Here is a 15684-nt window from a genome sequence, read left to right as displayed (position 1 = left end):
TTCCTGTGGGTTATGGTCACACCTCCCCCTTTCTGCTTTCCACCAGCCCAGAGAGTCATATCCAGCGATCTCTTTGTTCTGTTACTCAGCTCCATTTCCTCTGCAAAAAGACTCCTTTGAAAATCCAAGCATTTCTTTTGTAAAAGAACCAGCTTACCAAGATAAAACATGGAAAAGAGGCTCAAATCATCATTCTAAGGCTACACCTGCTTTAAGGTGTCAATGAATTTGCAGCTTTGAAGCTCAGAAATTGTTGTCACATGTATACTCCCATAACCTGGGCAGGTGAATTCCAACATAAAATAATCACTTGGCAATTTTTCAGAAAGATGGAAGCGTGAAAGAGAAGATCTGTGGGCTCACACAAAGGAAAGACGGCTTTCCACCATCACTGAACAAACACACTTACAGTTAACATAGCAAACATCAGCTGGCATACATTGAAGGCGTGTCTCCAGTTGTGGTACAGAACCATTCGATAGTTTTTCCTCACCGTCAAAAGCCATCTACACAGTGTCTGAAACGGGAGGGGAGAGGTTGTGTTAGGCAGCTGTACGTATCTGCAGTGGCCCATTATCCAAACGACATCTGGTATCTGAGTAACCTTCAATAACCTTCCACAAACATCTCATCTGATTCTCCCGGTCATCTCACGAGGTGTGCGGGAAAGCGGGAAAGCGATTATCATCCCCATTTTGTATTTGGGAAACCTGTGGTTCAGAGTGCCTAACACATTGTCCCAGGCACACTTCTTGGATCACCCAAGACAGAATATCTTACCTCATAGTCGATTTTAAATTTCTGTACCATCCCCAGCTCCATGAACATCCGGAGAGCAGCCGTGACCATGGCATCAACATCGAGAGAAAAGTCATCAAAATGAATGTCATCAATGGCGAGTTCTGACACCAGAGGGATGTTGGCTGCCTACAAAAGCAAAAGACATAAGTCAAGCCAAGTTCACCAGCTTTCCCAAACCCCCATCCTGCTCTCCTCCCCTGCTTATCAGAAGTGCAACATAAATCAGGACTGACCTGTACTTACACCCTCATATAGCTAAACTCGGAGTTGTAAATGCCTTTTGTTTCTGAACTGCAAATGCCCTAAGCAAATGAAGGGGGGGGGGGGTAGGAAAACTAATCTGAAGATAAAATATACACACTGGATCTAGTCTGCAGAATTTAGAATACAGAACTGTCTAGTTTACAGAAATCGCAATCATACAATATATTCTGATGCATATTACAGAGCACTAAATGCAAGAAACATCTGGGCAGCCAGCAGCTGTGAATTTTAATTGCTGCTATTCAGAAGGAGATGGGAATGCACCACGTTGCCTTGTTTCTTGTATCCTTATATCCTGTAGCTTGCACATGTTCTTTGTTACACATGTGTTCTGTGTATTCAGAAGGATAGAAAGGATCACACAGCATATCTCTGGTGTGAAATATGTTGTCTTAATAAAATAGAGAAGTTTGGAGGGTTAGCATAATAAGCATATGTTTCACTGAAGGGATAAGTTTTGCTACCTTGTTTAGCTTCATTCTATATAAACAACACAACCCAATTACAATACTGGTCATACATATTCAGGGTTTTAAAAGCTCTCATGTCAGGAGCTGTCAATCAGTTGCCCTACACAAACCTAAAGGGAGGGAAAAAAATCTTTGGAAATCATTTTTATACTGATTTCATTGAGTTTACCGTATCCTTTGGGCCACTTTTGGTAAGGGGAGTCACTTTTATGTTTTCAGGTTATCAGAGACCATTCTATATTCATATTTTTAGTCTATTCACTGGGTGTAAATTACCCTGGGAGTAATTTATGCCCTGGAACTACTTTGGCTGAGAAATTAAATCCAACTCTGGCCACTCTAAGCATTCCAGACACTACATAATCAATCCTTCCTTCCCAACTGTATGCCCTCTATAGGAGTTTATATCTGAAGGCTAAAATCCAAACACTGGTTATTCCCCACGATATGGAAGAACAATGAACAAACAAATAAATTCCAGGAATGTTCAACTTCTATTCTGAATATTGTTTATTTTCATTAAAAATTGTTCATCTTATCCTTCAGTAAATCATTTTAGTATGTTAACATGTTTGTAGATTCTAGCTGCTTGGAATTAAAAAGGCAAGGCTTGTGAAATTTGAACATGGTGATAGAAATTGTCCATCATGGGGCCAGGAACTTTAAAAATGTTTTCAAATCAAGGTTATAAATGCAAATAGTCTTAAGAAAATTAGGTCTACAAGGCTATTTTTGCACACACACACACACACACACACACACACACACACACACACACACACAAATAGCAGAACTCTTCTGGTATCAAAACTTTCCCTCACCCAGAGGCAACCAACCACTTTCAAATAATCCAGATAATTTTTTTTTATATTTGGCAAAATAAGATGCTTGTAATTTTATTTTTTGATTATATTCTGTTTTAAGCGTTATCTATTAACTTTGCACCATTGAAGACGAAGATGAAGCTATCTTATATTACATCTGCCAAACTCTGCCGCCTCATATACCAACCCTTTTCATTCCCTAATATACTTTGTTGAGAGAAATATTCAGGGTGCATAAAAGTATGACTATGTACAAAATATTCATAACTAAGTCATGCAATTTACTAAGACTACATTTCCTTTCCTGGACCTCATTTTGTATTCTGCAGAGTTAGTAATAGTCTTTAATACTTGCTTAGTTTTCTATGTACTTGTCATTAATTCAACTCCTAAACTCTCTACTAGTTGTCTAAGTCTCCTCTCAAAATGTTCAGATACTTTCTTTGGGTATTCCATCAGTTTCATGAAGAAATCACTCCTGGAAATTTCTGTATTTCTCCAGTCTGGACTGGCTGTCTTCTATGTCTGATGTATAGTTTTCAACCTAGGATGTTCCTTCACCATAATTCTGGAGGTGCCCTCATCTCTCTGTTTTGTTTCTCTAGCTCACATTTTTCTTTCTTGGTTTCTCCTTTCATTTTGGTAAGACACATCCTTTAATAGCTTCCTGAGAAAAAGTGTGGGATTGGTAGATTTCTGAGAACTTGCAGTCTGAAATGTTTTCATATTGTTGTAACATCTCATTAATAGTTTGTCTAGCTAAGATTTCTAGGTTGGAAATCATTCCATTAAAATTTCAAAGGCATTGCTTTTTCAGCTTTAGATGTTACTTTTGAGAAGTCAGAAGCTATTCTGGGCTCTTATACTTTGAAAATAACTCCCCTTCCTACCCAGTTTTTGTAGGATCTTTTTGCTTCCAGAGTTCTGAAATGTCATGAATATGCCTTGTTGTGAGTTTATTTTCATCCATTATCCTAGTACTTTGTAAGCCTTTTAATCTGGAAAATCATGTCCTTTAGTTCTAGAAAAAAATTTAAAAATAAGCTCTTTGATGATTTCTTTCTTTCTCTCTCTCTTCTGAAATTTCCTTTATTTGACCTTTGGACTGGTTTTTCCTTTTTGGGGGGATTCTCTTTTCTTTTTCTTTTGTTTTCATTCTCCCTTTACTTTTTTATTTTCTTTTTCTCTTCATTTTCTTTCTTCATGTCTTTAATGTCTCCTATTTTTTATTTCTTTTCCTTTTTGCTCTATTTTCTAAGAAATAATTTCTCTTCTTACTCTTGAGATTTTAATACCACAGTTTTCATTTTTAAAAAATTTTTTTTATTTCAGCATATTATGGGGGTACAAATGTTTAGGTTACATATATTGGCTTTGCCCTGACTGAGTCCACAGTTTTTGTTTCTAAGAGCCTTTCTTTTGTCGTCTGCAAAGTCTTTTTTTTTTTTTTTTGAAATAGCACCCTAATTTTGTTTCATGGATGCAGTATCTTCTCTTAACCTCTCTAAGGATGTTAATGATAATTCAATTTGCCATTTTCTTCTTCCTTTATAGTTTGCTCCACTCCCTTCACTTTGTTTTAGTCTCTCTTTTTTAAATTGTGGTTAAAAAACCCCCATATAACATAAATTTACTCTCTTAACAACTTTTAAGTGTACAGTACACAGTATTGTTAGCTATATGCACATTGTTGTACAACAGAACTTTTTCATCTTACTTGACTGAAACTTCCTACCTATGGGGCAACTCCCTGTTTCATCCTCCTCCCAGCTCCTGGCAACCACCATTCCACTTTCTGTTTCTATGAGTTTGATTACTCTAACTACCAAACACAGGCAGAATCATGCCATATTTGCCTTTTTTGTGATTGGCTTATCTTACTTAGCATGATGTTCTTAAAGTTCATCCCTGACAAATCATGTGACAGGATTTTTTTCTTTTCTGAAGTTGAATAATATTTCATTGTGTATATATACCACACTTTCTTTCCATTCCTCCATCCATGGTTTAGTTAGTCTCTTTCTTAATCAATCATCTTTCAATAAATTATTTTAATATATTAGAGGCTTTAGAAATATTAGAGGTTTTCCTTAGTTGTCTGGCCATCTTTGGTTTTCCACTTCTGTTTAATAGTGGGGCTTTCAAAGTTTCCATTAAAGCTCCTGGAGGCTTCTCTGTAGGAGGAGCTGACTGACCTATTTGCTTGGGGAAGGCACCAGACGTCAGCATCTTCATGTCTTTGCTCTTTAGCTACTCAGGTTCCCCAGAGAAGAATCTTCTGACTGGAGCCCAGTGGGGAAGGAGTCTCAGCATTGGTCTATACCTACTCATTCAGTCCCTCTGTTCTCAGCTTCCTCCCACCCTAAAGCTCTGCAATGATGACTTCCTAATGCGAAGACATGCTACTATATCCTCTCCAGAGGATAAGCCTCCAGTCTTTACGGAGTGGAGGGGTGGAACAAAGGACCTGGGGACCTGGCTGCTTCTTAGACTCTCCGTTTTCCTGTTTATAATCCCACCTTCCAAAGGTACTTAGCCAATTCCTGAGCTATTTGTGGGGAGGAGTTTGTGGTATACATCTTCTTGCCTCTCAGCTTTTCCCATTTGCTAGATTATTTTGGCTTTCTTGGGTTTGCTAAATTACTTAATATTCCTCCATCTGTTTTCTAGCTTCCAATATTTTGACATTGTTAAGTCCTGTTCCAATTTCTTTCGCTTTGAGGATTTGTGCCTTAAAAAAAATAATTTTATTGCTGTTTTAGTAGGGCTTGGGGAAGGAACAAAGTAAAATGAATATATTTAATCTACCATCTTTATCCAAAAATCACTGGAATTATCTTTATTAAAAGATACCTTATATGGTCAGAGGTAAACCAGCCTTTGGTATATATAGTCCCTTCGTTTCTTTTTCATTCTTCTTTTTTTTTTAATCCTGAAACTTTTTACGTGCATGAGCCTGGCTATGATCATGCAGATCTCTCTTGTTCTGTGTGCCTGTGTGTTTGCTTGTGCTAGTGACTCACTTATTAGGCTGTAACAATCTTAGAGGCAGACACCATGTTTCTTTTCCTTAGGGAATTTCCGGAAAGACTCTACTTACATCACGTTTCAGGGCTTTGTATATAGAGAATGCAAGTTCTCAGAAAGATCTATGTTTGCTGTAATTTGTTCAAATTCAAATACAACTGGAAAAACACTTCCCAAGAGATAGAGGCCCTGTCCCAAAAAGACAAGCCTTTCTGGTCTCAGGAGAGAAGTTTGGTTCTGAATTGGCAAAGGAGGTTGGGTCCTCTTAGGGTTTGTCGCCAAAGGAGCAGAAGTGGTGACGGAGACAGTACTGCTGCTCTCCAGGTGGCCCCTGTCTCGAAGATTATTAACAGTGTATTCCCTGATGCCGTTATAAATCTTCTACCCTTCGGAGGCACTAAATTCACTTAATTATCTTAAAAATTAAAGAATATAGGCATTTTTTCATTATGAAATGTTAATGGAAAGGAAATAAGAACATTAGGTTGAAAATGTAGGATGACCTCTGATTCACTAAGACCCATCTTTATTGACCTTGTCTTTTTCCCCCTAATAGGTTGATTGATCCATGGTTAAATCATACCAGCACATAGATCACCCCTAGCCTGCTGTAATCCCTTGCTGGCACTTGTAGATGCAGAGAAAGTTCCAAGCATTTCAGAAATGACCATTTTCAGCTATTTTGAGAAGTATGGGCAGTTTTCATCCCCACATTCCTGGATTCAAGACCAGGTTCTGGAGAAAACTATAAAGGACAAAGGGCAGTGTGTCTCCTGAGGAGACAAGCATAGAGTTCCAGTCTGCAAAAGGTTTGGGAAAAACCTTGTGCTGCCAAATTCCTTGTTATAGAGCCTCTGCTCCCCATCTCTTCCAATAAACAGAGAATGAGACTGAATCACCCAAACCTATAATTACCCTAGCCATAGGATATTAATAAAACAAATCAAAGTCAATTTCTCCAAGTGTCAGTCTTCAACTTTTAAATATTTATGAGGCATCATATCCCTAAATCAAAGAGGAGTGCCACAATCCAAAATAACTACTGAATTAATAGCCAGGAAATAACATTTGGATAAAAGAACCATTTACTTTACTGCAGCAATAAATGAAAACACAGAATTATGAGTCCTGGAGCTAATTTGAATAATGTTCAAGAAGTGGGACTCTGGCTGGCTGGGAGTACCTGATATCCTCTGACCATTCCTCTTCTTTGTTTGGGTCTTAATAGTTAAGTGGTTATCAAAGGGAGTCATAAAACTGCCTCCTCTAAAATTGAAAAGGTAGCTTTACAAAGAGGCCATAAAACGTTAAAATACAATCCTGGATCCCTTGACACATGAATATTACATTTTGCAATTCTCAGAAAATGGGAAGAAACAACAAAGTGGGTGGTAGTCCAGCCCCGGCAATTCAAAGGGAAATTGACTTGTTGCCATTCCAGCCTACTCACCCTCTTCCTCCTCTGGATAAAAGCAGGCGTCAGGGGCCTCAGGGTTCTGGGGTTAATGGAGACAGGAGGCTAAGCTGTGATGATGTGGAAGGGACAGCAAAGTTCCTTCTTTTGCCAACACTTTATAGCATTTAATATGTGCCAGGTACTATTTTAGTACTTCACACATATTAACTTGTCTGATTTTCACAAGGATCCTATGAGGTTGAGAATATTTTTAATCCTATGTTACAATGAGGCAACTGAAATGGTTAATAAATAAATTGTTCAAATTTGCACCTTGGGATTGGCAGAGGCAGATTTGAACCTGGGGAATTTGGTTCTAGAGACTGGCTCCTAACCACTACACTGCCTCTAAAAATGGACCTATACAAACCTAAAGGGTACCCCATTCTTGTATTATGCAAACTAATTTGAGTGCACTATGAGTGGTGTTTGGGGTTTAGATCAAGATGACTAGCCTGTCGTTGATGAGGCAGACAAGGGTTCCACGCTTGTTAGAGCAAGTCCTGAATCCCTGTGAACAAGCAGCAGTGTTTTTTAATCACCTCTGGGTGATAAAAACCATGTCTGCACCTCATGGTATTGTGCCATCTTCAGGGGAGATTGAAACTCCACTCTGTCCATGTTGTTCTCTGCCTGGAGGAGCCCTTGTTTCCTCATTCTCCCGGTGAAATTGTATTCATCCTTTGATACCCACAGCAGATGATCCTGCTCCATTGTGTTTCTTGGCCTATCATATGCTCACTCCTCTTGTTGCCCCTGAACTTTATGCTTCTGTTTTTTCACCAATTACTCTGTTTACTCTTCTTTCTCCTTGAGTAGACCATGAGCATCTCCGGAATAGAGTCCACATTTTTTCTTAAGTTTTAATACATGTTCTATGACCTTGAGAAACTTTTGATCATAGTAACTATTTTTTAAACATTTTGAATTATTCTAAATATACTTTATAAAGTTGAAATTTAATGAAAACTTGGAATTAAGGCAGGGACACTAAGCTAAAAGTATTTCACTAAGACTCGAAGCTTGTGAAGTGGTACAGGAGGGCACTGTTGGAGAATCAGAAGCCCAGCTAACCCCCTTTGTGGTTTTGGTCAAGGTCGCCCTGACCTTGCCCTGCTTGTGCTGGGGTGATGAGTCCCAAGGCCCCTGGTACAAAGTTCCATGCCCTGCAGCGGAGCAAGGCCAGTGAGGGGTGAAACCTGAACCTTGGGACTCAAATTAGCAGCTAATGGCAATAGCGGATGGCAATAGGGTCACCTGTGGGCGAAGAGGATGGTGCAGAGCCACTCCCAGGACATGGCGTTTGTTTGGGTTTCCCATTCATGTTATTGACTGGATCCCAGGCTTTCCCTCAACCTTGTCCCTCGCCCAATCCTCACTTTCCAGAGAGCTGGTCAGAAGAAATATTTCAACACCCATGCATTCAACAGAAACAGTTTCCCATCTTGTGCATCAAAAAGTACAGCAGAGTCTCTTTGTCACTTCTGAAACTAAGCATCTCTCTGCTGTTGCCTCAGCATGCAGCTGGTGTCTTCTTAGAGAAAAACAGACTTTACTTTCCACATGTCTTTCATGGTCCCTCTATGCAGCAAGATACACAAGAATTTATATACTTTTACTTATAGATCCAGTAAATATTTATATTGGTTTGTGCCATAAAAGCACATGAAGAATTATAAAAGAGGTTTCTACTCTTAGGGCTGAATAAAGCAATCACTTGCAGTGAAGAAGTAATCTGTCAAGTGAGGCAAAGAGGGGTGTGGTTCCCGATTCCTGGCTTGAATTATATCTGGATTTATTCTTGGATGAGTGGAGGTTTTCCTGAACACACACACATGTACATCTGTGCACACAGTGTCGTGAACACACTTTATTTTTAATCTGCTCTTTGACTAATGATATTTCATTAGTCCATTCTGTCTTCCACTCTGTCTGACTGTTATTCCACACTGGCTGGACTGTGCTGTTGGTGAACTATGTTGGTATCTGACTTAAGCTGAATATGGTGGATAGGGCAAAAATATCTTCGAAATGAAATGATATTTAAAAACCCACATAATAAAAGTCAGTGAAAATATTCATCAATTTAACAACACTAATCACTTTAATTAAAAACAAATGAAGAACTCAATTATATTTAGACAGGTTGGCTATTTTTGTTAGTGGTGGGTAGAATACGCATTAGAACAATTTTTTTTCATCATAGTACATTTATTGAGACATACTATGAAGTAAGCATTGTGTTAAATGCTTTGTAGTATCTCATTTAATCCTGCAACAACCTCATGGATAAAATTCTATTATTAGTCCCAGTTTAGCCTCCCTGGCACAGACGAAGAAACTGAAGTTAAAAAGATAAGTAACTTGTCCAGGGTGACATAACTATTACAGAAAACTGCTGAGACTAGAAATCAAACCCCAGTTAATCTGCCCTCTACCCGCCGTGTTTGTAGCCATTACCCTATATTGTCCACACAGTCATTTGAATGTCTCTTAGCTTAGATTCACTATGGCGTAGCCATGGTATTATTGCTTCCAGAGCTTTTCTTTCATGCAGCTTTAAAAATTTATTTATTTTTGTGGTCTTTGTGAGTCTGTCTCTCATCACTTATAAGTTCCATAAGGAAAGGATTAAGATTCTCAAATGTCAGCAATTATTACAGCCTAGTGCTTTTGTCATGGCTAGCATGTAATAAATGTGGGCTGGTGGCATGCCAAGTGCATAACCTCTGGAGCCAAACAGATGTGCACTGGAATCTGAGTTTGCCACTTGCTAAAAACGTGGCCTTTGGCATCTATTTTTTCTTCAGAAAAAGGAACGCAACAATAACTACCTCATAATCATTAAAAAGGTTAAGTGAGACAAAATACTTAGCACAGAGCCAGGCTCATAGCAGGCTCTCAGATAGTGTTTTAGTCTGCTGGGGCTGCCATCACAAAATACCACACAGTGGATGGCTTAAACAACAGAAATTAATTTTCTCACAGTTCTGGAGGCTGGAGGTCTGAGACCAAGGTATTGGCAGGTTTGATTTCTGCTGATGCCTCTCTCTCTCCATGGCTCCTTCCCACTGTGTCCTCACATGGCCTTTCTCTGTGCATGTGCATCTCCAGAGTCTTTTCTTATAGGACACCAATCCAATCATATTGGATTCAGTTCCCATCCTTATGATCTCATGTAGCCTTAATTACCTCTTTACAGGTCCTATTTCCAAATACAGTCAATTCTAAGGTACTAAGGATTAGGGTTTCAACATATGAATTCGGAGAGGGACACAGTTCAGTCCATAACAGATGGCTATCATTACTGCAAATGAATTGAATACGAAATATCCAGAAATTCAAAATAAATGTTCCATGGCAGACCCAAGAATGGTGGTCCCTTCGAAAAGTATCCTGATTACAATTTTAGTTCTTTCTCTCTCTGGTGCCTTAGAGAAGGCAATCTAGAAAGGCCTTGTCTCCCAGGAAAATTGCACCATATTCACTCTTGGAAAGAAATTCAATATTGGGGTACCCAAAGCACACTGGAGGAAAACATGATTAATCAAATTCAAGTTCAACACCTCAAAAGATAAGGGTCAGAGGCTGCAAACTTGTCAAACATGGTGTCAGGCTGCCCATTCCGCCAGGGAAGGAGGTGCTCTTGTGGGGAGCTGGCCATGGAGTGCTTCTTTAGCATAGGGTCTTGTCGAGTGAATGCTCCCTCATCATCCCTGTGTTCCCATCATTATACTTCCCTTATTTAGAAAATCACATGGCTATCGTGTTGAGAAAAGTCCCAGGAAAGCCCTCGCCTTCTCTGAGAGCCCTGGTGTGCCAGCCTGGACTTTTCTCTCCCCGCCTGGCTCCCCACCTTGGCCCACAGCTCTGCTCCTGTCTATTCCCCTTCCTGGTGCCTCTAACCACAGGCCACGTCTCTCACATCAATTCTCCCAGTTTATTTTGTCCTTTCTTCTCCTGTAGCGTTCACCATAGTCTGCTGTCCATTCAAGTTGCCATGCTATCATTCATTAATTCATCCATTCAACAAATCCTCACTGAGGGCTTCCTGTGTGTCAGGTACGTTGCCATCCCACCAAGCAGGGACTCCCAGGGCAGGACGGAGCAGAAACTGTCTGCCTCATTTTTGTACCAGCCACAGAGCCCACCCCGTGGCGGGCTTTCCGCCAATGTTAGCCAAATCCAACTGACAGATATAAAAGGATACTTTCTGTGAGAAGACTGTCCTCCGAAGGAATAGGTGGTGAGGAAAGTAAGAGGGAGCAGTGTCTTGAGGTTTGAAGACAAGCTCTGTTTCCACTGGGCAACAGAGGTGATGGAGGTTTCAACTCTTGACCTCTCTCCCAAGAGAGGAAGCCCCAGGTACAGGCGAGGTGGCAGAGCCAGAGACAGGGGAGAGTTGGGGCCAATCCCAGAGCACAGCGAAACTATCAGGCAGCTAAGTATCAGCTGCTCTTTCCTCCTCTGCTGCTTCTGGAATTTGTGCATAATGTGTTTTTGCTTCTACATAGCAATGTGATTTAATGATGTAAAAAGTCATCTTATAAAGCTGTTTATAATGGTTTTCCTTTAGCTCTCTTTTGAGACAAGCAGAGGGATAGAACAAAGCTTAACAGAGATGCCGATTTCAGACACCAGAGCCAGAACTTAAGTTTTAAATAATGGTACTTATTTTCTGATACCCAGTTTCTGATACTTGGGGTCACTGATGGTTAGCACCACACAAGAGTTAAATGTGCAAATGCTGCTGTCTTGGTTTCAGCAGTGAAGGAAAGGATATGAGAATAAGGACGTATGAAGAGGCCATGAAACTTGTGAGGGGCAGGGAAGTGAGGGGTGAGGGAAGGATTGGGTCATCAAGTGCTCACTGAGCACCTACAGTACGCCTCGAACTGTGCAAGCATCGGATAAGAGGGCACAGTGTAGAAATGCCTGCAAAGTTAACCTCACTTGATCTAGGGTGACCAAGAAGTTGTAGTTCACTCAGATTCCTTGAAGAGAAATATAAAAGAAGGGAATTAGCATTTTTTGAGTGGCTACCACCTGCACCTAGTTTCTTGTTGAATTCACAGGAGATGCAGGGAGTTAACTAACTTGCTGGTAAGAAGCTGCAGTAAATTAAGATGATATGAAAAACCTAAGGGGAAAGGGTTTAGGGGTAGGGTAGGGATCTGGGTAGTTTTACGACTCTAATACCTGGGAATCAGAAAGAGGTGATCGAATAGGGCTATGCATGAAACTCAAGTTGGAAAGGAGAGAATGTGTGAGCAGAAGACCCTAAAATCTAGGCCACCCTTGGCTGGGTGAGATAACTTCTGCTTTTTATGTATCTGTATCATTCAGAATGAAAGATAAGCTAGCTGCCACCTGGTGTCCACCTCGGGGCTTTCTTCCTCTCCCCTCCTCCCTGCCCCTGCCCAACAGTGACACCAGGCAAGAAAGGGAAGAGTGGCTCTGGAGACTTTAACATTTCTAAGACCAAAGGGGGACTCTGGTTTGGAAAACAGAGAGGAGGAGGAAAGCTTGCAGGTATAAAAACAGTAAAAGACTGAGGGATTGGGCGAAGAAAATAAAAGAATGTATGTCAAAGGAAGAGTTATTTAGCAGGGGGTAGGAGAAGAAGAAATATGCTCTGTGAACTTGTAGGATGTCCCTGAAGTCTGACAGTGATGCTCTGTGCTGGGGGACAGTGTGCCGACAAGTTGGACCACTTGGATTGCTTCATGCTTTTTTTGGCTATGTCACTTTAGATGAATCAGCATGAACCCAAAGTAAGTTTGAACCTTCTTCAGATTCCTTTGTGCATGTTCATACTGTGGAGGGGGGGAGGAGAAAGAACATCTCTTGACCTGTCTGAATCACTGAGGGCTGTGATACCACCAGCCAGGAGGTGCAGGGGCCAATGGTCCACTGTGGTTTTCCTTATTGGGCTTCCTACTGAGGATAATTTCCACAAGGGACCATTTCCTGCTCCATGACCATGATGAACGGTATTATTTCCAACATTTGCTCCTCTTTAGGTGAGAGGATTCTGCATGCCCTTGCATTGGCATGTGACTCCACTGCTTCCCATGGGATGACAATACTTCCCTGCCCAATGATTTCAGGCTTGGTCATGACTTCCTTTGGCCAATAGAATGTGAGTGGAAGTGACTGTATATCAATCCACTCCTACTCACCAACCACAAACACGGAGCAGAAACTATAAGGAGATCCAAAATATTTGATCCAAAATATTGAGTTGGAAGATTAAGTGGAAGAAATATGTTGAAGCACAAAAAATATATAAAAATTTGGAAATCTGGGAGGAAAAGACAAAATACTTGAAGTGCAGATCCAGGAGGAAAATGAGCAAACAGCAGGAATTCCAGAAGGGAAAAAAGGAACCTATGGAAGAAAGCAATTAATGAAACAAACAAAAATAAACCATTTCCCTAAACTGAAGAAAGACCAGAGGTTGTAAAAACCATGAAAATGGCCTATACTGGGGTGTATTCTGATAAAATTCCTGAAATCTAAGGTAGAAGGAAAAAAAATCTTAGAAGCTGCCAAACAGAAACAATGAGTAACTTAAAAAGGAAGAAGAATCAGACTGGTATTTGATTTCTCAATGCAACCTTGAAAGCTAAAAGATAATGTCTATATACATGTGAAACAAAAGAATTGCTATCCTAGATTCCGATGCCCGGCAAAGACAGGCTCCACCTGCCAGAAAGAGATTTGTGGTTAGGTGAGGACTCAGAGCTTCTAAGCAAACAAGCGGGCCTGAACAGAGACTCTGAGAGAGTGAGAGACAAAGAGGAAAGGAAAAATGTGGTGAGAATAAAACTTGCAGTATAGAGAGCTAAATCTAAATGGGGGATAATAAAAGATTGACTGAGTTTATCTAATATAAATGTCAAATAAGGATTACTGAAATAAGATAGATATTGACCACCAGGAGAAACCTAATAACCATCTGAAAGTGAAAGTATTAAACTATGTCAGCAACGCTGAGGATGGGGTGGGGTATGAGGTGGGTGGGCATAGGAGAGGAGAAGAGAAGGGAAGGAAAACATTCCATAATCTCAGCTGGATGGAGGCAGGAAGTAGAAATGTTCTAAAGCTTCCTTGAGGTGGTGGTATCAAGAGCAGTGGGGAGCCATTGACTTTTTGTCTCCATGTTAACAGTAAGGTGCTCTGGGGGTAGGATTCACGCCAGTGGAGGAGGAGGAGTAGAGGATAGCTTGAAAAGCACCGAAGATTTTGTTAGGGACCTGCTTCATTGCTCCTGAAATATATCTAGTATTTCCTCAGCTGTGCCCTGTTTTGACAATTTGGCTCCCATTTCTAAATTCACCCCAGCTCTGGAAACCACCCTGCTCTGACCTTGGTCAGTGCTCTACTTTGCTTTTGGTCCCGACTTCTCAGCAGCCTCCCGGACCCCAGTCACCGCACTTCACTGATACGGGATGGGGCAGCACAGGGAGTTTGCTAGAGAGCCTCTGGGTCGAGCTCACGATGACTCTGGATCTCCTACTCTTGCAGGAATGTGTAGAAGTAGATTGTGGAGGTGTTCAGGACATCACTCCAAATGGCTCTCTTGGACAAGTTTAAATCCTTAGGGATGCTGGAATCATCCTATTCACCTTTTTCCTTTCCTATTCCACCTCCACTCCCACCCAGGTTCCTTCTAATTCTGAAGGTTCCATTTTGAATTTGGGGTTCTTGGGCAATTTGTGGCCTGCCTCTCATTGTATTGCCTGTAGCATTCAGGGATTTCAGCAAAGCATTTCAGAGATCTTGGTTTCATCCCAGGATCAGCTCGTTAGGAACAAAAGAATAGGTGTGGGCCTCTGAATATCACTCAGAAAGCCCTAAAATGACAGTAGGTTAACCTCTGCTTGTCTAATGCCAGAGAAGTTGAATAACTTGCCCAAGGTGAGAGTGCCCATTGGTGGCAAAGCCAGGATTAGAATCTCTTGATTCCCAGTCCAGACACTCCTGACCCTTCAGCCACTGGCAAATCCCCCTTCCAGTTTGAGGCAGAATTTGCCAACCTTTAGGGTGCTCTGCTCAAGCTCTCTCAGCTCTGACTATAATTGGTAGCATTCTGTAGCTTTTGTCTGGAATACGAGGCATGCCAGATGATGCATTTAAAATAATGATCATATTTATACTTCTATACCAAGAAAGATCCAGCACATGAAAAAATATTCAATAAATCTAATAAATGATAAAATAACTTATCCAAGAGAGAATATTTTTAAAACTGGAATTACCACCAAAAGGAAATATCTTTCCTTTATAAGGATGATTTGATTAAATGGAAATTTTAGATCAAGTCCATTTTATGGGTCCATACAGGAGAACAGCAAGCTAACCCATCTGAGAAAGAGAGTAGACAGCTTGTAAATTTATATTCTGAAAATGAATCAAGTCCTACTTCTCTTCATTCTGGTTACTCACATAAAGACACACCAGGTGAATAAAGCCTTTTTTCTATCGCATCTATTTGTGTCTTATTAAATACTGAGATCACGCTGAGCCTCTGCCTCCTAGCAACAGTGTATGGGTAATTCTTGGAAGAGTCATGAACTGCACAGTGAACGAAAAGAGCTTCTTGTTCTTATCTAGTGTTGCTGGATATAAACTACGGGTGTGAGACAGCAGTTATTTTTTTTATTCTTTTAAAGGTCACAAAGGATAAATGATTACAATAACATTTCACCCACTGACTCTGGGTTTTTACTAGTAAATCCTGATATTGATTTTAAAAGCTGCAAATCTTTTATTCAAATATTTCTGATCAGACCATAAATCCTGAAAAATCAAATCTTTTTCTGAATGAAGGATCTAT

The 15684-nt window shown here is 40.4% G+C and overlaps 1 protein-coding gene across 1 annotated transcript in view; it reads right to left on the bottom strand.

Moving 5' to 3' along the window:
* The window catches only part of PDE11A (phosphodiesterase 11A), a 332704-nt gene that overhangs the window by 92485 nt on the left and 224535 nt on the right, over positions 1 to 15684 (bottom strand). Inside the window, exons 11-12 of the mRNA XM_045559347.1 lie at positions 781 to 927; positions 410 to 517 (exon numbers count right to left, since the gene is read on the bottom strand). Coding sequence (XP_045415303.1) covers positions 410 to 517; positions 781 to 927 — 255 coding nt within the window. The remainder of the gene's footprint in view (positions 1 to 409; positions 518 to 780; positions 928 to 15684) is intronic.

Source organism: Lemur catta, chromosome 8 (assembly GCF_020740605.2).
Source record: "Lemur catta isolate mLemCat1 chromosome 8, mLemCat1.pri, whole genome shotgun sequence".
Lineage (NCBI taxonomy): Eukaryota > Metazoa > Chordata > Mammalia > Primates > Lemuridae > Lemur > Lemur catta.
The sequence above is the reverse complement of the archived record's forward strand: the minus strand, read 5'-3'. Positions and strand labels throughout refer to the sequence as shown.